The following is a 22,731-nucleotide window of genomic DNA, read 5'->3' as shown; positions in this document are numbered from 1 at the left end:
TGCTGCTGATAATGATTATCAAACTCCTTCTTATGCTCTGTCTCCTCTGTCTTATTTTTCTAGTGATGAAAGTTTATCTTTCTCCCCTCTAGTCTTAAATTCAGCTTCTTCCTCTTCTTCCGCTTCGTCCTCTACCTACCTTCCAGGGCAAATGACTCAGGCCTGCTGACCCATAAAGAAACCCTTCCTGTTAGATCTCTCGTGCTGGGTGATGTCCACAGGCCTGGCTCAGAAAGCGCCTTCAGGGTGGGGCATCTCCGTTGCCATGGAGACAGTAAGTCCAGTCCAGAGCCCTAAATGTCACCTTATATTTTTAGGTTTTGAAATGGTGTGTGTGTCATGTCGGTCTAAGCGTTAGCAACATTTGAATGCAAATAATTGTAATGTTGTAAAAGCTGAATTACAAACTCATTCCTCTGCTCTACAATTATAATTTCAAGGCCATGATTAATAGATGTTCATTTATTTGCAGAGAATGTCTGGAACGCTGCATTTTTTGACAAAGAGACATCATACCTCCACTTTCCCACATTCCACGGAGAGCTGAGTGCAGATATCTCCTTCCTGTTTAAAACCACTTCATCCTCTGGGGTCTTCCTGGAAAACCTGGGCATCAAAGACTTCATTCGGATCGAACTCAGCTGTAAGTAAAACCTTTTAGGTTAGATGTCTAATCCGGACTTCACTGAGATGTACAAGACCTGAGCATGAAGGATCATCCTGGGAGTTAAAGTTTCATCTGGCTTATACTCACCTGGAGGTGGCGGTCCTGCCTGGAACTCCACTTCAACCATAAAAAAATATACTCTTCCAGCAACAGAGCCATTATTTTTCCACCTTGGGGAAATCACTGCAGTGGCATTGTTCTAGCCCGCTCCAATACATTTCCTTTATAACAACCGGAGTTTATAGTTCTCTGTATCATTGTAGTGTTACACTTTATAGTAGCTCACAGAGTGTGTGCTGTTGTAGCTGTCCTTTATGACAACGTGAAGTTGATAAAGTGTTTTAAACTACCGCTTCTTCTATTGTAGCTGGTCTTGACAGAAACAGAAGTACAAGTAACAAGGCGCACAGATGGCTTACCTGCTTAAGCTGGTGCCCCATATGGTCCTTGCTGCAGAGGCCATGGGGTTGGGTCAGATCTGTGGCCCTTTGCTGTGTGTCATCCCCTCTCTCTACCCCCCTTTCCTGTCTATCTTCAGCTGCCCTATGTAATACAGAAAAAAAGCAAAGACAACATTAAAAATAAATATAAAGGAAGTAGTAACTCTTTATGATTCCTGTATAATACTATAGAATATATCCACACATGAAACTAGGTTTTGCGAAGGCTTTACGGCTGGTGACAAACGTGTGTTTCATGACCCACAAATGAAAAAAAAAAAATTTGCAATGACAATTTGTTCACAAATGCATTTGTAGTCCACAAATACTTTTCAAGTTCATGAATCTAAAAACATTTGTTTTTGAAAGCTTGCTGTGCATATAAATGTCTAAAACCTTTTTTTTTTTTTTTTTTTGCATTTATTTATATTTTATTTTGTTGAATGTGTGTGCATAGATCATCTGACACATTGATTGGTCTGATCCACAAAGGCAGTGAGTTGTATTTATTTATTAAATTGTTTACACTTGTTTCACAAATTGGTTGGTATCTGTTTGTAGATTGTAATCAAATCAAATCTTGTTTTTATCTGTTGATTATGATTCACACATTTGTCACAGAACAGAGAATCATTTCTCTCCATATACCCAGCAGGAAACTGGTTCCCTCGAGCTTGTGCCCACACTGAATGTAGCTACTCATTATATTAAAGGGTTTTGCATCTTTAAGTTGCGCTTTATCTTTGTAGTTGGTTGTCAGTTTAGCTGTCCAGGAGTCATTGTAACTGGTTGCTATGGCAACTGCTCTGTAGTGTCACATCCTTGTGAGCTGCTGGTGTCAGTTTGTGTTTGCTTCACTTTAGTGATAAATTACTTTAATGTGAATATCAAAGTTTCAGTAGAGCTCATGTGTCACAAAAACACTTCTTATTCTTCCTTCCACAGGTGGTGTAACTGTCACAAGGAATAGGGGCTTCAGAGTTAGCCTGGCCATTGGTAAAAGGGTAACAAGACAAAGAAAAGTGACAAGAGGGGTTTGAGGGGGAAGAAAGGCCCTTTATAGTCTTGCAATCAATGACTAAACCACACAGGTTCAGCATGTTTGAAACAGGGCAGTGTGCTTTTGTTGGTAACAATTGTGTGCCAATTTGGGACATAGGGCAACGTTTTTGGTGATTTGACTGAGCTATGAAGAAGGTACTGCTGTTTTGTATTTTTTGTCCTTTTTCTTGAGCTTGTACATACTGTATTCATGCCTGAGCACACCTTTTTGAGTGTGTGTGTGTGTGTGTGTGTGTGTGTGTGTGTGTGTGTGTGTGTGTGTGTGTGTGTGGCACTGGCCAACATCTGGATGGAAGAACTGGCTGTAGGGAGATACAGAAGACAAGAGGAGTGAGACATTGTTGAATATGTACAGTAAGTCTTGATTTTCTTCCTTCCCTGACGCAGCCTCCACTGAGGTCCTCTTCTCCTTTGACGTGGGTAACGGTCCGTTGGAGGTTCATGTGAAGTCTGGCGTCCCACTGGATGACAACAGGTGGCATCGCATTCGAGCCGAGCGCAACGTTAAAGAGGCATCCCTTCGCCTTGACGAGCTCCCTGCTGCCACGCAGGAGGCGCCTGCTGATGGGCACATCCACCTGCAGCTCAACAGCCAGTTATTTATAGGTGTGTGTGTGTGTGTGTGTGTGTGTGTGTGTGTGTGTGTGTGTGTGACAAGGCTGCTGCACAGATTACAATTTAAAGGTGCCTTTTAAAGAGCTCAGCAAAGATTAAAAAAAAATACAACATTCACACCAACGATTTCTGTTGGGAAGACACATTTATGCTAACCTTTCTGCTGTGAGAACCATGTGGTATCTCACATTAATGTGGAGTGTTAGTGACTTTTCTTTGTATACCTGAGGACCTCTTGAATCATTACAATATGCTCTGTTTCTGGCTTCCTCTCCCCTTTTACTCACTCTGTATCCTTCTCTTTTTCCCACATACCACACACACACACCAAAAAACAATTACGGTACTGTACGTTTTCATTGACCCCAGGGAGGCTGGTGGTTTTACATCTTTGTCTCCTCCGCTCCTCCTGAAAAAAGCAGATAGTGACAGAGACTAAGCCCTTCAGCAAAACTCTGCACTAAAGCTCTGCTTCCCATCCAGTACAGGGAACAGATTGCAGTGCTGTCTAGTTATTGATCCACATTGAAACTGACAGCTTAAAGCGATCAATCATCCTATAACGATCTTTGTTTCTAAATCTTAACAATGTAAGGTATACAGGCAGGAGTTTATGGACACAATTCCTTTATATACACCTAATAGACTATCCGGAAAATCCTCAGAAATTGATAGAAATATCCCGTAGACGATGCAGTGGAAAGTTGCGTTTGTAGTGGTCATTTTCCTTGCGGTAACCTTGGTACAGTGTTTGAACCCATTAGTTAAGGTAGTCCTTTCCTGACAGCTTCTGATGAAACTCCGGGCCCTGATATAAACCTCATCAACTCTGCAGTCCTGGAAAGCTGTTTATCGCATCATAACAGTCTTGAGGTTGCCAGTTTGGCACTCTGAGACAATTATAATGTTGCAGAGCCTGAACTCTGAGGACAGTTGGAGGTGGTAATGCAAGAAGTCGGAAAACAATAACTTTCAGGGTTTCAATTCTGTCCTAGAAAGAGGAAAGAAAATGTTCTCCTGTCACATTCAGTCAACCAGGCAGGAAAAGCAGGCTGTCACATAGATTGACAGCTTGCCAACTTTCCAGATATCAACAATCCGCATGGTGCTCGGCTGGCACACAGCCAGTAAAAAAGTCAACTCTTTGAATTTTTCACCTGCCAGTTTATGTTTCACTGTGTTTCATCACCCCATCATTTTAAAAATTCAGTAAGAGGGTGGTGACCAATTTTGTGGAGGTGCAGAGTATGTTCAGCAGTTAATATTAAAATCAGGTATCAGTCAGTCAGTCTCCAATTTGATCAGAGACATGATATGATTTGACCTCTTAGTTTCTGTACACTGTAGACTTTATTTTGATAAAGTTACCATTTATGAGGCACGGAGGGAAAAAGGTACAGTAGGAAAAATACATTAAAAAGCGTGACACCCTACACTATGCTTTGGTTGACTGGTCTGCAGTGATATAAAGTAGTCATGATTTGTAGCTAAAATGTAAAAACACGCTATAATGTTTCTCCTGCCTAAAAGAACATTGTTGTGGGTTTCACAATTATATTGTCCAAAAATCTAAATGTTTTAAACTCATTCCACCCACTCCTCCATTAGATTCTGGGAGGAACATAAAGTAAAATGTCCATGAATTGTCACAGTTACAGTAGATATTGAATGGCCCTATTTAACAAAATATTGGCACTCAAAGCATCAGCCTTCGAAATCTTTTTTTTTTGTGCATGAGCAGCACAATATGTGTACTGCTAACGGGATCAGCAAGTAATCAATTAGTTTTTTTTAGTTAATAAATTCATCTGAAACAGTATTGATAATTGACACACTTGTGCAAGCTGAGTTACTGAACATGAGGAATGGAACCTTAAGGCAGAGCAGGAACACTTCAGATGCTTTATTTGCAAAAAAGTGATGAAACATAAATTTACAAATCCATGAGAGAGCAGTCCAAATCATTCAAAGCAAAATATGCAGGCAAAATCCAATAAGTCCAACAAGGAGGAAACACGAAGGAGCAGGCAGAAAGCTACACATCTGAACAAGGATGAAGTAGTAATGATACAACAAAGAAAAGGACAAAATACACAAAACAATCAAAACTGTAGGGAACAGACAGAAAGTTAAGTAAAGTAAGACACAAGGAAAATTACAAAACAGGAAACAAGCAAACCAAACCCAAAATCATGACAATAATATTTATATTCAAGTCATATTTATCAGTATTTTACATTTTCTGATTCCAGTTTCTCAAATGTGAGGAATTACCTCTTTCTGTGTTTTATATCAGTATCGTTGTTTTTCGAACAGTTGGTCGGACAAAACAAGCTATTTTAATACATCTATATTACCTTTGGACGTCTGTGAAGTGCATTGTTAAAAGACTAAATGATGTAGTGTAGCTTTTGTAGAAATGAAAAGAAAAAGAAAAGGAGTGTGGAAAAGATGCCTTCCAGCATGCTGAAGTTGATCCCTTGTGTGTGTCTTCAGGAGGCACAGCGTCCAGACAGAAGGGCTTTCGGGGTTGTATTCGCTCTCTGCAGCTGAATGGCGTCACCCTGGACCTGGAGGAGAGAGCGAAGATCACCCCCGGGGTTCAGCCGGGATGTCCAGGCCACTGCAGCAGCTATGGCTCTCTCTGCCAGAACCAGGGTCGCTGTGTGGAGAGACCCAACAGCTTTTCCTGCGACTGCAGTCCGTCTGCCTACAACGGAGCCTTCTGCGACAGAGGTACACAGGCTTTGCACCAATCTCCCAGCAACACCTGGTGCCATCATGTAGACACACTCCAGAATAAGCTACATGTGTGTGCATAAAATGACTTAATGCCTAACGATACAACTAAAGAAACACTACAGTTAACCTCAAAAGATTCAAGTTCTGATAAAGCAGATTAGTCCTCAGCTCCTTGGAAGGTCTAATGGAAAGCTACATGTTGTAATGTGAGAGCTCAGTGAACTCAACCATTTTTAGCTTTGTTAGTTATTAATCCAAAAGCTATAATTAATCCTAGCTCCAGTTAGATTTGTATTATGCACCTAAATCTCCAAATCTGTACAATTAATAGTTTCAAACCTTCAACAGTGAGCTGGTGGGAAATGCTGGGAATTTTGGGACCCTATCAAAATGAAATTCAACGTACCAATGTTTAATCCCTTAATATCAAAAGTAGGAGAAACTGGGCGCCCGGTTAGCTCAGTGGGTAGAGCTGCCCCTTGCTGTGCTATCTTATCTTTCCAACTCTTCAGCTGTACATCATTTTATATATTATATTTCCCCCAAATTTACCCTGACATATTTGATATCTTTGGAAACATCAGGTTCTTCACACAAATTCAAAATAAAGTTCTGTGGGTTTGAACTATTTCAATTCAACTGATTTATTATTTGTCCCAAGTAGACAATTTCAGCAAGTATATAAGTACATAACAAAACAACATAGAAACAAACTGCTATTGGCATGAACATTTAGTCGTTTGAGTCATTTGAGTGTCCAAAATAACCCCACATGGTCTATAATAGTATTATGAGCATTGAATATTGTAAACATCACCAAGTAATATAACCTTTCCTAATGTGATATACATCACCGTCATCAACAGAACATTAATCATTTCTGGACAGATCAACACTACGCATGGGTTTGTACTGACAGGCGGAGGAGGGTCAGTGAGGTTTAGTTTAGACTTATTTTATGTATTTTGGGGGGCTTGTCTCCCTTTATTAGAGAGGACAGCTTAAGAGATGAAAGCATCAGGGGTTAAATAATCAGTTCCTGGTTAAATGCAGCACTGCGCCATGAAGACTCAGTCCTCAGACCTCCAACATGGCTGTCTAAAAACATGCTACAGTGCAGCACCTGAAAGTTATATGAAAGTCTATAAATAAAACACACACACACTCTTAGAGATACAAGGAGGGACCATACACATTAAAGAGGTCACACACACACACACACACACACACATTTATACACACCTATATATATATATATATATATATATATATATATGATGCACACTGCACCACTGTGTACTCAATACATCACATACACAGCTGCTAATCATCTTGATCCTGTGGGAAACTTCATATACAGTATATCTTGAGGCCAATTATAAAGTCTGAGGTTGGCTGATAATTAATCTTGTTTTGACCTTTTTCTCCTACAATATCAGCATGCCAAAATGTTTCACATTTTTTCTAATTCATATTGTAATTACAAAATATTAGTCCACACATTTACTTTAAAATTATTCCCTATACTGATGGTGAACACTTGAGTTAATATACTGCAATAAAGCGTTCTGAAATCCTCAGTATTTAGAAGGCTGTCTCTTTTGCAAGGATTTCCTGATCACAATACATAACAATAAATACAATAAATTGTATGATACTAAAATAGAAAGCAAGAGCCGCCTGCAGACTTTTGACTAATAAATAACTAATTGGACTAAATAAAGTATTAACAATGTTTCTGTTTCTTGTCTTATTGTGTGTTAAGTCACTGGTTGGTCAGCCTGATGGAGACATCCTTGCAGAATGTTGTTGCTAATGCATCGCATAAAGTTGTCTTAAGACTGCACACTTAGACTTACTTACACCTATTTATCACAGGGACACTGAGTCATCATATCAGCACAGAAACACAGCCTCATACGCATTCAATAATTAACAAGCCCAGCTGTGTTGTCTGTTAAAGCTCCACAGGTATAGCTGCGACGGAAATCACAGCTCTATACACGCCCGTGTTATAATTAGCAGCTAAATTTTGTATTGTTCTTTTCACCTGTCAGCAGGTTTTCTTGAGCTCACTAATTAGCTGTTCAGTGCTGCTGAGGCATGTACACAGTATATGAATCAGTCCAATGCGGGATTAGTTGTTACTTTGATGCAGTGTGAAGACATACAGTATATACTACTTATTAAAATTGAAATGCAAATCATGCTGTCAATGTTGATGTGGCAAAGTGAATTGCTAAGTGCATGTATGTACCAAATATATAAGTTATTGAGCCTAATTACCAGGCAAACTGTAAACCAAACTTTCACTTTAGTTAAACTCAGCTTTTTTACATCCAATTTCAGAAATGCACATCCCACACGTACAACATAACTGCTTACCAAATGCCAAATGTTTGCAAATTTTATAAATTAACTTTTGGACATTATCTTGCTCCCTGCAGAGGTTTCAGCCAGCTTCAAGTTGGGAACTTCAGTCAGCTACACCCTAAAGGAGCCGCTGTCGAACAAGCTGAACAGAAGCAGCAGCACCCTGCCCTCCTCCATCTACTCTGACATGACCCTGAGAGCAGAAAACGTCTCTCTGAGCTTCAGGACCAGCCAGAGTCCCGCTCTGCTCCTCTACGTTGACTCCTACCACAGAGAGTACCTGGCTCTGCTGCTCAACAAGCATGGTAAGTGCTCTGTCGTGTTTGATCATTTGGCTTGACCTTTATCATCATCATGAGGGTAATCTTCTCTGTCTGTCCACTGACTGAAGGAGGCTTTTGTTTCTTTCTCTATTTTACACTGTAAACAAGCTCCACAGCTTTTGGAACTTGCCTTGTTATTTTTGCTCTTGTCTGCTTTGCTGGATTTCACTGGATGGCCCTGTATGTTCCAGTATGGCATCAGCATTGATGGTGCATGGTTATCTCACAATTAGGGTTTTAGTTTCCACAATTTATGTGTTCGTGGCTCTATAGATCCTTTGAATCAGCATGAAAGAGAAATATGGTGACGTATGAAAACTTTCCGATTTGTTTTGATCTGTGTTGCGTAGTTGTGATGCTTGGCAGAAAGGGGTAATGTAAAGCCTCTTAACTTTAGGATAATGAACTTACATTAACTCAAAATGTAGTAATGCATGTAACAAAATGTGGTAACATAAAGAGACTAATGCCACATGAAAGGACCGGTGTTTTCTATTATTTTGTCCACAAGTAAAATGCACTTCGGGCAAGTAGATTTCTGACCAACTTGCATGAAGTCAATGTTTTCTTGGCCGTATACAAATTGTTTTATTTACTAGCGGTATTCAACTAACCTCCTTGCTGTCAGCTCTTGTTATGGCACTCCAACAATGTTTTTCAGAAATGTAACATGCCTTTGAAAGACATGACATAATTTTATCCACCTTGCTCTTAAATTTGTGGCAAACTGCACCATATATAGTTGAAGTCACCCACATCTTCTAACGCCACTTAACTAAACTCCTGTTTCCAGGATAATTGAAATGCTCACTTGCTCTTGAGCCCATAAACTTTTTTTTTACCCAACAACACTTTCTTGTGAGTGCCCTTTTTGCCCAAAGTGGCATTTCACCACCAGCAAGCAGCAATCCTTGTTGCTGAGCCCTGATTATGAATCAGCTATGACAATATATTCCTGTTGATCAACAATACACTGAAGGCACTGTTATGTGCCCAGAGTCAAGACATTGTGGCTGTTTGAATGCTCTATAAGTACCTCCTCTACTGCTAGAGTAAACTTCCTGCCATCCCTCTCCTCTACTCCTGCAACTCCTCTCTGTTCTCTTTCTGCCTTTTTCGTGACTCTTTTTCTCTGGTCCACCTTTCCCCTGCTTCCAATTCACTTCTCTGTTTAATCAACTTGTCGGTAGTACAGCCAGAAGAGCAGCAAGAGGGGTCATTTGAATTGGAAAGGACAAAGAAGGCTAATAAACCTTTTACATGCAGGATTCCACCTTGCTGTGAATAGTCTGTGAACACGCTGCTTTAATAAGCCAGACCGGAGGTAGATGATGGCCAGCAGGTCATTAGAGTTACCATGATGATCAGGTAGTCGTCAGAGAGCTACATTAAAACTGAAGCACCCCATCAAAACTCAGGAACAGTTTGGTTCTGGTGATACAATTTTGTACTAACACTGTCAGCAGCTCGGTTGATGTTCTGCTTTGCTGATAGCAATAAAAGAAGCTGTGACTGCACCTGTGTAGAAGTGTCACCTTAATGTTTAAAATGGCCAAGGTGTGTACTTTTTACTGGTTTATATTTTCTTTCATAACTGTAAAGGATAGGTCTGAAGAAATTCTACACTTTTCTCAATGTAAAATCCCATGAAAAGGCCTAAACTTGATTTACTAATCCATTATGGTGAACCATAACTTCTTGTCCCACTTATCCTTTAGTTAAAGTTACATTATTGTTGTGTTGTGATGCAGCTGTGAGCACAGTTTTTGAAATTCTGCTTGTTAGTGCCTTCCTTTTACATCAAAGACTGCAAAGCTGAAAGCAATCTAGTCAGAAGCCACAAAAAGCCATATAAACCCACAATATGAATGGATATCATAAAATATATTCTTTTTATTACATTGTTTCTTTTATTAAAAAGTAGGTTCAGAGGTTGTTTTTAGCAGCTGACTCAAATTCCAAGGACCTCATTTGTCTTAAACTTTTAAACAAACGCTCATTTTGGCATAGATACATTTTTTTTGTGTGTATATTTAGACCCACTTCTGAACAGGCAGAACAAAAAAACTCCAAGTAGCATACTAATTCTCAAATTACAGATAAACTCCACTGTCTACTAATCTGTCTAATAATGGATACACTGTAAACTATCATTCCTGAAGATGCACATTTCCATTTTTGTTTAGAAAACAAGGTAATCAATGTCTCTACTTCCTCTTGTTTCTCTACTGCTGCATCACTGAGCACACCTAATATAAGGATCTGTTAATGACATTAAATTGTAATCAATCTGTCTCAATAATGAACTGTTATGTTTCAGTAGCAGTAAGTTCAATTGACAGGTGTATTTTATTTTATGCTTAAACTGTTAAAAAGTGCAACAATTAAAACATATATAGAAACCAGTTCTTAATCTTCTGCAAAACAATGTGCGTCAATTAAAATTAACAGTTTGGCTTAATGTGTTTTGGGTTTTTTGTTGTTTGTTGTTGTTTTTGTTTTTTTGTCTTTTTCGGCTGCTTCCTGTAGGGGTCACCACGGTGGATCATCTGTTTTCAGTCCCCGCCCCACCTTACCCAGCATAGAGATCTCATGATCCGCATGTTTGATGTGCCATAGGCTTTTTTATGCCAGATGCCCTTCCTGACGCAAGCCTCCCTATTTGGCTTGGGACTAGCAATTAGGAATGTCTTGAGAATCCCTAGTGGCAAGGGACCAGCTTGGCTTTATATAATGTCATTTATTACTGTGATGATCTCAGGTACTCAAATTACACACTGTTAAGTGAAAAATTATGCCCTTTAAATTATTTTGATCATCATTATATATATTGTAACTTGAAAGCACAACAGAGAACCAACTGTGAACCTGAATTACTATAAACACATTGTCCTATGCTTTAGACTCACCAGATCTAACTCCCATTCTTGTAGCTAAAATGCTTCGTTTGGAAAACAATGACATGTGAATTTCAGATTTTGTTAACAACGGTTGAAAGGTGAAAAGTTCAGCCATCACCAGCTTTTCACCACCTACAAGCTTGCTGACAGTCTCTATGTCAGCTGTCAGCGCTGTGGTCACGTCCTGTGACTTGTTAATCGTGGTCATTACAGTGTGAACACACTGCAAGACTGCTTCTCGCTTTTCTCTGTCTCTTCTCCTCTAATAAGTGTGGTACAAGAGGCAAGCGTTAAGTGTTAAAAATAATTAGCAGTGTTGAAGAATGAATGCATAATGCATGATTCAAGAACGTGGGAAAACTTTCTTCTTCTTTTATTCCGCACTTCTGCTCTCACTCTTTCTCTCTCTTTCTGCTTTTTTTGTAAAGTCTTAGATTCTAGTCATATCACATCGTGGCCTCACCAGGAATACATGCATTCAAAATAAATTAATAATTAATAATAATATATATTAATAATTAATATGCATTTGCACTGTAAGATGAAAAATACGCTTTTCTTCCTTTTAATCATCCACACAGCCTGCAGTTATTACATGGTATTCATGTGAATGGAATAAAATTATCCATCTTAAGTGAAGTGAAAATCATATAAATTAACTTGATTCTGTATACCATTATTGGCATTTCAGCTTATTATTCAGCTGCTGTTGCCCTGGAACATCCAGCTCTCTTAATACATATTGATACTAAAATACATTTCTATTGAAATAGACGAAGGGTATGACGACAGATTTAGCCAAGCAAATATCTGAAGAAAACTTTACCGGTTCTGTAATTGGAAGAGTTTTAGCAATTTAAATCTGAAATGTTTCATAATTTTAGAAGTTAAAATCTTGAACATTGAAATGGACTGTATAAATTAGGAGCCATAAATGGCTAATTATATTTTGTTCATCATGTGTTAATAATTAATTAATACTGCTGTGTGCCATAAAGCCAATGAATAACTTTATGTAATATCTATATTTTTTATTATGTATCACAGAAACATTGTTTCTTTTGGGCAACAGGATTTTCTTAAATGATAAAAGGCTTTTGTGTTTGACAGATTTAATTTAAAAGCTTTATTTGTTCATTGTGAAGTCCTGTCTTTTTCACACAGTAAGATCCCCGTGTGGGTTTTGTTTTTTGTTTTGTATCTGTGCAGACAAGCTGGAGGTGAGATACAGACTAGACGGCAGTAAAGATGCCGAGATCCTGACGAGCAAAGTGAGGAACCTCGCCAACGGACAGCTGCATGCTGTTACCATCAGCAGACTGGCAGATGCTGTCTCTGTGCAGGTAACGTATACACAACAGACTGAAATATTCCTCTCAGTTAGCACTAAATCCTGAGTCTCCCTTGCTCAGCATCCTCTCTGTCAGTCCATATCAGGGACCAGTGGGAGAAACTAGAAGAAGACAGCAGGGACGAGCTGCAGGAAACGCTCACAGATAATAATGTCTTAGCTGCATTGAAACATGTTGGTGGCAGCTCGGAAACGCAGGGGTTTTTCTCACGCATTCTGCTAGCTTTGGGTCAGGTTTTCAGGTCCTGTTTAATACATTAACCTCGGGGCACATGACTAAAATACATAATCTTTGCTTGATGATGATGTTGCACTTGCTATACTGATGATACACAGGTGTACCTTTAACTGTGTTCCCACGCACTAATTATCACAGATGGATCCTTCACTGTTTTCATGGCCTTTGAATTCAAATATCACAGCTCAGGGCAGAGTAACAGCTACCTTATTCCAACAACTTCTCAAAATCAAATGACAAGACTTGTTGACATGATGGTTTGGGTTATATAAGTTACCATTTACCAAAGGTGACCATTGTCGGCATGGCTACAATAATAAACACATGGTTACAGTTATGGAACGGTCGTGGTCAATGTTGACTGATGGTTGGAGACAAACAGTAGTATCCCATATTAAAGTTGGGTGTGATGTCCCTTGACTTCCTATCATAATCAATACAGTCACTCCACTTGTTGACTGTTGTGTGACACTGGCTGAAACCACTGATATGGTCGACAAGTCTCATTAAGTAATTCATTAATTTCAGGTCCTTAGATTAAAATTCTACAACACAAACAAAGCTTTGTGTTGTATGGTTGTTTTTTCAGTCTCAGATAAACATGTACCAAGTTGTGCAATAATGAAGAAATCACAAAAACTAAAGCTATGTATTCTTTGAAGTATTCACTTTCTGGTGATGTCAAGGTTTTTTTTTTCAAAAGCTACTTTTTAAGTGGAACCTTTCATTTTCTTTTAGGTTGACCAGAACACGAAAGAGGACTTCAACCTGACATCTGATGTAGAATTCAATGCCATCAGGTCGCTGGTCCTTGGCAGAGTGCATAGTAAGTGAGACGGTTACTAAAACCCAGACAAGACCTTTTCAGACTGCAGAGCACTCAGACACACATTTCATTTCAAAGATGTTCTACTTTATCAGACAATGAGGTATTGGAAACTTTCATCATCATGATGGTTGTATCCTCTTAACAGCTGCTGTCCAGAGGATTAAGCAGGCAAAGAACAAACAGAGTAAAAAATATACATGTATGGCACTCAGCACCAAGATGGGACATTATTTAGGTCTCTTGTTCTTGGCAGAGTGCACTCAAACTACTTGGGGTGACATATTTAAAGACTGCTAGAATTAGGCCGAGTATATTTACTTTTCAAATAGGCATTTCTCTGCTTGATTGTGCTCTGCTGTGTTGGTTATTGTCAACTGTTTGGTAGCATGTTACATTGCAGCTCGGTAACAGCAAGGTAAAAGTGGGGTCTACTTTAATAATAAAAGTAATAACCAGCTAACAGCTTTGTATTAACAATGGGTAATATTAAATCTGGGTAATATTAGACTGAAATTCATGTAACAGGGTAATTAGGGCCAAAATAATGGAGCAACACTATTTAGTAATATAGTAATATCTTGGTAACAATATGGTATCCTGCTAATAAAACGGTTATATTTCTGAAACGTTTAAATTAAAATGGTAATATGGTGATATTAATGGGTTAATAAACTGATAATAATGGGGTAATATAGGTTGATGTTTTCACAATGTTGTAGGCTACTATCAGCGTAATACCTTCAAAATCACATGAAAATTCTTGAAATTCAAAATTGGTAATCACCATATTATAATTCTGAAATCGATTCTTCCCTTAGTTTCCAAATTTCCTTCCCCTTTATTTTCAAGGTAACACTGTACGAATTATTATTATACATGTAATGTTGTGATTTGACCTGTTTCACTACTTTTAACTAAACACATTGGATACTGTTGATTCCTCTTTAAACTTCAAAGGAATGCCTTTTATGAATATGTATTTTTTTATTGTCTACCTTACATAACGTGAATGAATGATCTGGATACAAGCAAACAGCCAAATAACAGCAATTTAGGTAATTATTATGCCTCTTTACCATGAAATTGAATGCAGTCTATCTATGTGCGGCTTCGTGGCCTTCAAACAATATTTCACAAACAGAACTACTTGCAGCTAATGCAGGATTTCATATAGTACATAATAAAAGTGCTCTTGTTACAAGTAGAGATAACCACGATGTATTGCCACAACATTGCTCTGGATATGCCACCGTAATGCCACTTGTGCCGACCACAGAGCAATATTAAGGCCAGTGCTCATTATGTGCTGTAGTGTAAGCTCAACAACTTTTCAAACTTTCCAGACAGGGCACTCATACTGCTAGACATATGAAAGCCATAACACCTTGTTCTCTTGCGAGGTTATGGGTGCTTCGACAATGCAATGACTCTTTCACCTCATACATATTGCATCTTCTTTGTCCAATCTGGTACCTCTTGGGTAGGCTGGGAACATTGCAGTATTATTTGTTCTAGAAAGCTGTATTGGTGAACAGTTGGACAATCAAGCTTTTGCCTTTTGATTCTCCCTGCTCAAACACGGACAAAAATACACATGAAGTTGCTCCAAAAAACAGTTTGAAGACTGTTTGGAGGAGAAAAAAGCTGATACTGATGATTAGGCCACTGGATTAAATTAAATCCAACTAGACCAGGGAGTGGGCCTGAACAGTTTAACCTTTCTCAGCATGAAAGACCATTTCACCAAAAGCTCTGCTCTTGTTTTCTTTCTACCTGGTGTGCCTGTTTAACAGATAAGACACCTAACAGAGACATAGCACCACTGTAATTTACTTTGTCATGACCTAGTTATGTTCTTTTTGAGCTGCGCCTTCAGAGACAGACTAAGAAATAGCTTGTTAATACGATGAGAGGCTGTGGGACTTCCCAGACCCAGGTGTAGCACTGCCACTGCAAACCCACTATAAAAAGTGATCCCTATCTTTATAAGCATAGTTTGATTCAGTCATTGATATATGGGTTGTAAGTTAAACGAGTACAAAATGTTTATAAATGTTATATCTAGGGAAGGTCTGTGTGATTGTTTTCCATCTAAATCCAAAGATTTTTAAAAATACTAATAAACTAAACTAAATTATCCTGTGTCTCTCTCTTTCTCTCCAGACTCTGGGGAGTTAGACCCGGAGTTGTCTCGGCTTGCCACTCTGGGTTTCACGGGATGTCTGTCTGCTGTTCTCTTTAACTCCATCAGTCCTCTGAAAGCTGCTCTGCTCCACCCAGGCACCAGTCCTGTCACTGTTACCGGCCCACTGGTCCAGTCCATTTGTGGCTCCACTTCAGCCAATCCCTACGCAGCAGAAACCACACACCACCTATCAGGTCAGAAGAAACTTCTTTCGTTTCCTTTACTGGTATTGATAGCACCTTAGTAGACTCATGAGCCAGTCTCTAAACACTCATGAGACTGCGGACTTTGATTGATAAAACTGGTTGAAAACAATTAGAGAGTTTAAAAAAACCTGCATTCCAGAAACAGTGTTTATGGTTGTGACCTCGCTGGACTTTTTTAACACTTTAAAAAACGTTCTCTTTGTTACAAAGGGCTTCAGTATATCTCTAGTTTGTTCCACTATGGAGGAGAATGGGGGGAGAACATCATTTCAATCAAGGCGTGTCCTTGAAGTAAGGGGCATATGTTTGTTAGTAGCCGTTCTCGCCACCATCCAAACAACTACTTTGCATTTACAAATCCCCAGACAATTGGTTGGCGCTGAGAGCTCCGATTGTCTGGTATCACTAGACAACCACCTTAGGCACCATTTACACTTGTCATTTCAAGTGTCTCATATACAGATCCGATTTATTACACTGTCATTGACATTTGGCCACATTTCTGCATCTTCTTTGTTTTCCTTAGCTAAATGCAAATTAGGGAAACCTGGAGAGTAGTGGTAATTCCCCTGGAGCTGTTTGGGAACCGCTCAAAACAGCAGAAGAATAGCTCATGTACTTTAGCAGTTAAGTTACAACAGCTGTTTTTTTACACTTTCTGAGTGGAATACAATCTTAACTGTATAGTTTGACCTCCAGAATGTTGAATGCTCTTCTTGAATGGTATATAACCAATGCTATGTTTGCTTGTTAAGAAGAAAATAACTTGTATCAATGTTCATAATCTATTGTACATGATGTGCTCCAGTCAGTAGTGCACGGCAGAGGTTGTAAGTGCTTCTGCTCTCAAATATCCGTCAGTTGCTGCTATAGGAAACGCAGACTCAGAGGCTTAAGACTTGGACTCTGTTTGCTCAGATCTGTCCAGAAATTGTGTTATCCTCTTTTAAACAATGGGAATATTACCATACAATAGTTGCAGCAGCATCATAGTTTATTTTAACACACACACAGGGTAAGGAGAGTTTAATATTGACTCAGCTTATTTTCTTTTTCTTTTTTTTTTTTACAACAGGAAATCTGTCTTTTAATGTGTGTCTTGTGGAAAACTATCCAAACTCACTTTTTGACTGCAGACTATCAAGTATAAAAAAGCTGTGCCATACCGTACACACACAAAAAAACGAAGGAATGGATGAAGGAATGATAAACATGGAAATCATGGATAACAATAGATTGGAAATCAATCTAAAGCTGATCCTTTGGAGAACTTAATTAATTTAATAAAACCATAGACTGCATAATAAAACAGATTTGTAGTTTAAGAAGGGGTGTGTTTGGAGGCATGTTTCCTGGACGGAGATCTCTCTTAGCTGAGGCTGGTGCAGCTTTTTGCAAAAAAAAATAGTATTTTCCGATTTAATAGGTGAGAAGATAGTGTCCAGCAAGTAGCAAACCTGAAACCTTATGGGTGTCCTCAGAGACATTAGAGCCCCATATTGAAGGTGTATGTCTACAATCACAGCACCCTCTTTCTCAAGGGGCTCAAATTAATAAATACTATTGAAGTTATCGTAGGTGGACTTTACAATGGGACCTTTGGATCTCTAATAATGTAATGGCACTGGGTTAATGGCCACTAGATGAGGCAATTAGTTCATACCAGGGAAAAGAGTTTCCTTTTCCATATCTTCCCCTGTGGTCACTCATACAGAGAATTGTGTGAAGATGTTCTTTAGTATCCAATAAGCATTATCTGCACTGATGGTAGGCCTATATATGATTCCTGTTTGCCTCCTCTGAGCATCCCTGTGCAGTACATCTCTCCATTTATTTTTTTTCATGTAATGAATGACTTCCTTGCTCCTCTCTGTTTACTTTCATCTCTTCTTTTTATTTCTCGTCACTCTTTTTATTCCCCTGTGATCCTTCCTCTGCATCTGTTCTCTCTTCTCCTCCATTCCTCCCTTCATTTCTGCGTCTCTTTCTCTGCTTTCTATTTCTTCGGTCTCTCTGTGCTGCAGGTCAGTCTGGATCAGTGGGAACAGGTCAACCTTTAGTGAATGCCATCAGGAGTGACTCAGCTTTAATTGGAGGTACTGTAGCAGCAATGTTTTTTCACTGTCACTGCCATTATCATCAATCAGTATCAGTTACGATACAGTTTGAAACCTGTGTTCCTACCAGGTTCTTTTATACCAACAAATATTACAAATTTGAATTTGAATGAAATTTTAGTTTTTTAAATTTGTGTAGACCTTTACTTTGTTTTTAAATATGGTTGTCAGGCAGGAGCGTTATCATAAAATTTGCATGCTGTGTAGCTGTTTAACTGAAAGCCCTGAGTTGTCCCTCATCAGCATGACTTTTTCTGAGCACACAAAGGAAACCAGAACTAATTAGAATACAAATGACTTTATATTCCAAGTAAAACAACCATACATTTTTTTATTGCTAACATCAGTGTCGAGACCTTTTAATAGCTGAAATTGCCTGGGGAGCCTGGAGAAAATGAGCTGACTGCACCGCTAATGATAGAGCAAAAGCAATCTAATGTTTTCTCTCTGCCTGTTGGGCCACTGACCAATTGCTTTTGAGGAGTTTTGTAATGTAATGTTTCATCTCCAATTTGCTTTTGTTAGAAAACAGAGCTTATAAAATCAAGATCACTCATCAATACTAATCTGCTAACCTGCATGCTTAAATATCAAAATCTAAATGTACCAAATCTGAATGTTTATGCTGAAATTAGCATGCTGTCATCTGAAACACAGATACAAGATGTCTGAATGTGAAGGGAATTTTATAGCTACTATCTACTTACCTGCGTAAGGAAAACTCAATTTCCAAAATAAACATTACTTTTTATTCTTGCTTGAAATAGATGCAGTAAAACCTTTTAAAACGGCACATGCCATTATATTACATTCATTGTGTGGTGAGGCTTTTATTTTCACATGTAATTCACCTCACCATTATCATTAACTGCAATTATTACACTGATTTCCTACCAGGCTGATTTTCTAGTGAAGTCATACAGTTCAGGATAACCAGGAATCTCAACATTTTGCTCCATGAAGTCATGTGAATTTCTAGTTGAAATGTATTCAATGGGTGAAATGAACACTTGGTGGTGCAGTGGTTAGCACTGTCGCATTACAGCAAGAAGATTCCAGGTTTGAACCTGCCCACTGGGACCTTTCTGTTTGCTTGTTGTCCCTGTAAGCGTGAGTTTCCTCCCAGTGCTCTGGCTTCCTCCAAAAGCATGCAGGTTAATTGTTGGCTGAATTGCCCATAGGTGTGAATGTGAGTGTGAATGGTTGTTTGCCTGTGACCTATCCAGGGTGTGTCGCCTCTCACCAAATGTCAGCTGGGGATCAGCACCCTGCAATCCTGCAAAAGGATAAGCAGTTATAGATAAGTGGTGGTAAAATGAATGCAGCAACATACAGAGAAATCCTTCAGGAAAACCTGTAGGTCTGTGTGAGAAGACAACAATCCCTAAACAAACAACAGCCAAAACAATATCTCAATCGAATCCAGAAATGACAGGACTTTAGAATTGCTGTTCACTCACAGTACTCAGGAAAGTTGCCAGACCTTGAGCAGTTTTGCAAAGAAGAATAGGGAAAAACTTACTGATGTGTAAAGCTGATACAGATCAATCCACACAGACCTACGCAGGATGCCTACACTAAATATTGACGTAAAGGGGTACATCTGTTAGGTTTGGTAGGACTGTGGACCGGGGTGCGGATACAGAACACTCGAGGCAGGTTAAGGTCAAGAGTTTATTCACAAAGAACTGAGTAACAAGTAGAACTGTGTGGAAAACAGTGAGGTGAAAGCAAGGGCAGATAGTCCTGGACAGTGGCAACCACGCTCCAAAAAGACCCTCCGGGCAGCACAAAAAGCGCTCCGGGTGCAGGAATCTTGAAAAGGGGAAAAACACAAAGCATTAGTCCTGGTCCAGACAGAGAAACTCACTCGAAACAAACCAAAAAACTCAAGAGACTAAATTGGCCTGAAGTACTCAACCATGAGAAGGTAAGGAATAATCTGGCAACAACTCTCAGGAAGCCCCACATCATGAAGCCAGGCGCTGATGAGGATTGGCAGCAGGTGTGCAACTCCACCAGGTGATCAGCTTACTGCCAGGCATAACCCACCCACACACAGAACACTACAGGAGAAAGGAAAACACCCCCAAGTGTCACAGCACCAACTGTGACAACGTCCTTGCAGTCAGTTTTGTGTTTGTAATGTATCTAATTTAGGCAATTTTGTATATGTTTTGCAGTAATAAATTTGATTTGCTTTGTTTTACTGGTTGGTCCTCGCTCTTTAAAGTCTCTAACATAGGTCTAAAATGTGAGTACAGAAGGTCCACATTTCCAATGCTGAACCGCTGTAACTTTTGCAATTTCTCTTCCTTGCAATTTTATTTCCTTGCAATTTCTCTTCCTTGCAGGTGTGATAGCAGTGGTGATCTTTGTGACCGTGTCTGCGTCAGCCATAATGGCCCGAATCTTCTACAGGAGGAAAGGGACATGCCAGAGCCAGGATGTAAAAACAGTAAAACCTGAAGACAGCCCGGAGCTGGCCTTCAGCGGCTCACAGAACGGTCCGAGCGAAAACCAGAAAGAGTACTTTATTTAGGCGGAGGTTTGATCTCCTGCTAACCCAGGAGTGTTGGAGCTGAGGAGATGGACAGACAGAGATGCCTTGTCAAGCCTCAGTGCTTTACACTACAGACTGAGCCCAAGCAGTGACTTTACAAGAAAGGAAGACACAAACAGAACTATTCACTCATGTTCTGTCTTCTTTGGTTGTGTTTTGTTTTTGCTTCTGTGGTTGTATTTTTGTAAAGACTGTATAAAGATGCCCAAGAAGAAAGTGTTGAATTTATAATATGTCAATACTCTCAGTAGAAGAATTGTAAATATTTAATGATGTAAATCTTACAATGATGACTTTATATCAACCAGTCCTTTCTCTGTCCTATTGAAATGTTTGAAATGATTAAATGGGGAACTGTATTTTTCATGGAACTGTTGGAATGAAAGTTACAACAGCTTTGTTGGGTTTGGGGTCATTTAAATACATTTTCTGACATGGATAATGTCTGAAAATAGATGGAATTGTGACATAATTAAGTGAGTCTAGTTAATTAAATTTACAGTTGTTTTCATGGTTTTTGTTGTTTTGTTTGTTTGCTCCTACTGTATGACCTGTGGGTAAGCAAAATGTGTCAGTTGACATTGAACATTTTCCATTTTCTCAGTCTTCTCTTAAAGTCTCTGCATTTTATTCGCCATGATTCTCTTTCATTACATTACAGCTTGAAGCAAAGCTTAGCTGATATATTATTTTTATATTTATTTTGAATTGATATCTTCTTTCTGTGCCTTTCCTGCTTCCAACTCTCAGTGTAGTTCTGAATAGTTAAGGTATTGTGACAGACACAGTTGCTGTTTTTATTGTGGACTACCACGATATTCCAGCCTTTCTGTACCCAACATCATTCCAACTAAAACATTTTATTTGTCAAATTTTCCGAGAAGCAAAACATATAGGAAAGTGTGAAAATAAAAATCATGTAGTTTAAGCTGAAGGAGAGCAAAGGATTTCATTGAAACTGACTGTACTCATTCAGGTGTTATTCAGATCTAACCGGTCGAGCAACCAAACAGACACAAAGTAAGAATCAATGTGTGTTTCTGCTAGATTTTTTTTTCAAGTATATTTTTTGGGCTTTTATTGCCTTTATTATAGTGACAGCTGAAGACAGACAGGAAAGGGGGGCAGAGAGTGGGGATGACACGGAGCAAAGGGCTGCAGGTCGGATTCAAACCCTGGGCCGCTGTAGCAAGGACTCAGCCTCCGTACATGGGCGCCCGTGTTTCTGCTAGATTTTAAGCAAAGGACTGGATGTTTAAGTTTGAAAATGTTTTTATGAATTGTATTATTGATATAAGGCACATCTTCATCACAGGGTTCATTGCAGGAACACTTTCATAGTGAGGTAAAAATCTTCATAAAATGCCCCAAATAGTCAATAAACTGCCAATTGAACAAACCTGATGTCTAAAAGTTGAAAAATAAGTAACGTGATGAATATCTTAACCATTCTAGCATGGTATGCCTGGAAGGGAGACAGGGAATGCTTAGCTTTCTACCAATCCACCATACAAACATGCTCTGAATATAAAAACCAGTAATATGATCAGCTTCAGCCTGGTGGTGCAGTACATTATGACAAAGCCCTATCATCTGTAAAACTAATACATACACAAAGTGAGGAGCTGCTTTATACAGTGTGAACAGTACTGTTACTGAATGTCACTTTACATTTCTGGTTTAGGTGGAAGAGGTTCTCTTCTGGCTGTACATCACTTTAAAACTATAACAACATAATGATCTTGACAGTATGATGGGTAATTACAATTAATTGACTTTCTGTAAGATTTTAACTTGTACAGATATTTTAGTAAGAAACACAATTCTGTTCAGTGAAAATAAAACATTTTATCTTTTTCTGAGGCGGGCTTGTCTTTCCTTTCAGTTGAATTACAGTCCTGCACTTTTACTGCTCCATTAGGTTTTTTGTTCAGATTTTTTCAATAGCCTCTATTGTAAAAGCAGAGTCTTTGTCAAATGATACAAAGGACTGAATCAATAAACATGAAATTTTTAGGTCGATCAATGAACACCTTTGAAACACCTGAATAAAAGCAAAATCACTTGAGGTTTAGAAAAGTTAAATGAAGCTGAAACACAGAAAATGTGATTACCATACA

General features: G+C 38.9%; 1 protein-coding gene across 2 annotated transcripts in view; it reads left to right on the top strand.

Moving 5' to 3' along the window:
- LOC127374655 (contactin-associated protein-like 4) overlaps positions 1 to 22,474 on the top strand; it is a 72,234-nt gene extending 49,760 nt beyond the window's left edge. The window contains exons 15-24 of one of the 2 annotated variants that reach the window (XM_051420278.1): positions 147 to 274; positions 473 to 643; positions 2,557 to 2,775; positions 5,281 to 5,520; positions 7,974 to 8,204; positions 12,332 to 12,465; positions 13,450 to 13,537; positions 15,704 to 15,919; positions 17,956 to 18,027; positions 20,403 to 22,474. In XM_051420278.1, the coding sequence (XP_051276238.1) occupies positions 147 to 274; positions 473 to 643; positions 2,557 to 2,775; positions 5,281 to 5,520; positions 7,974 to 8,204; positions 12,332 to 12,465; positions 13,450 to 13,537; positions 15,704 to 15,919; positions 17,956 to 18,027; positions 20,403 to 20,590 (1,687 nt within the window). In that variant the 3' untranslated portion in view covers positions 20,591 to 22,474. Of the gene's footprint in view, positions 1 to 92; positions 275 to 472; positions 644 to 2,556; positions 2,776 to 5,280; positions 5,521 to 7,973; positions 8,205 to 12,331; positions 12,466 to 13,449; positions 13,538 to 15,703; positions 15,920 to 17,955; positions 18,028 to 20,402 lie in introns of both variants that reach the window. The other variant, XM_051420271.1, reaches the window with a different exon arrangement.
- Positions 22,475 to 22,731: the final 257 nt, after the last annotated feature.

This window comes from Dicentrarchus labrax, unplaced genomic scaffold, assembly GCF_905237075.1.
Source record: "Dicentrarchus labrax unplaced genomic scaffold, dlabrax2021, whole genome shotgun sequence".
NCBI classification, from domain to species: Eukaryota; Metazoa; Chordata; class Actinopteri; family Moronidae; genus Dicentrarchus; species Dicentrarchus labrax.
The sequence above is the reverse complement of the archived record's forward strand: the minus strand, read 5'-3'. Positions and strand labels throughout refer to the sequence as shown.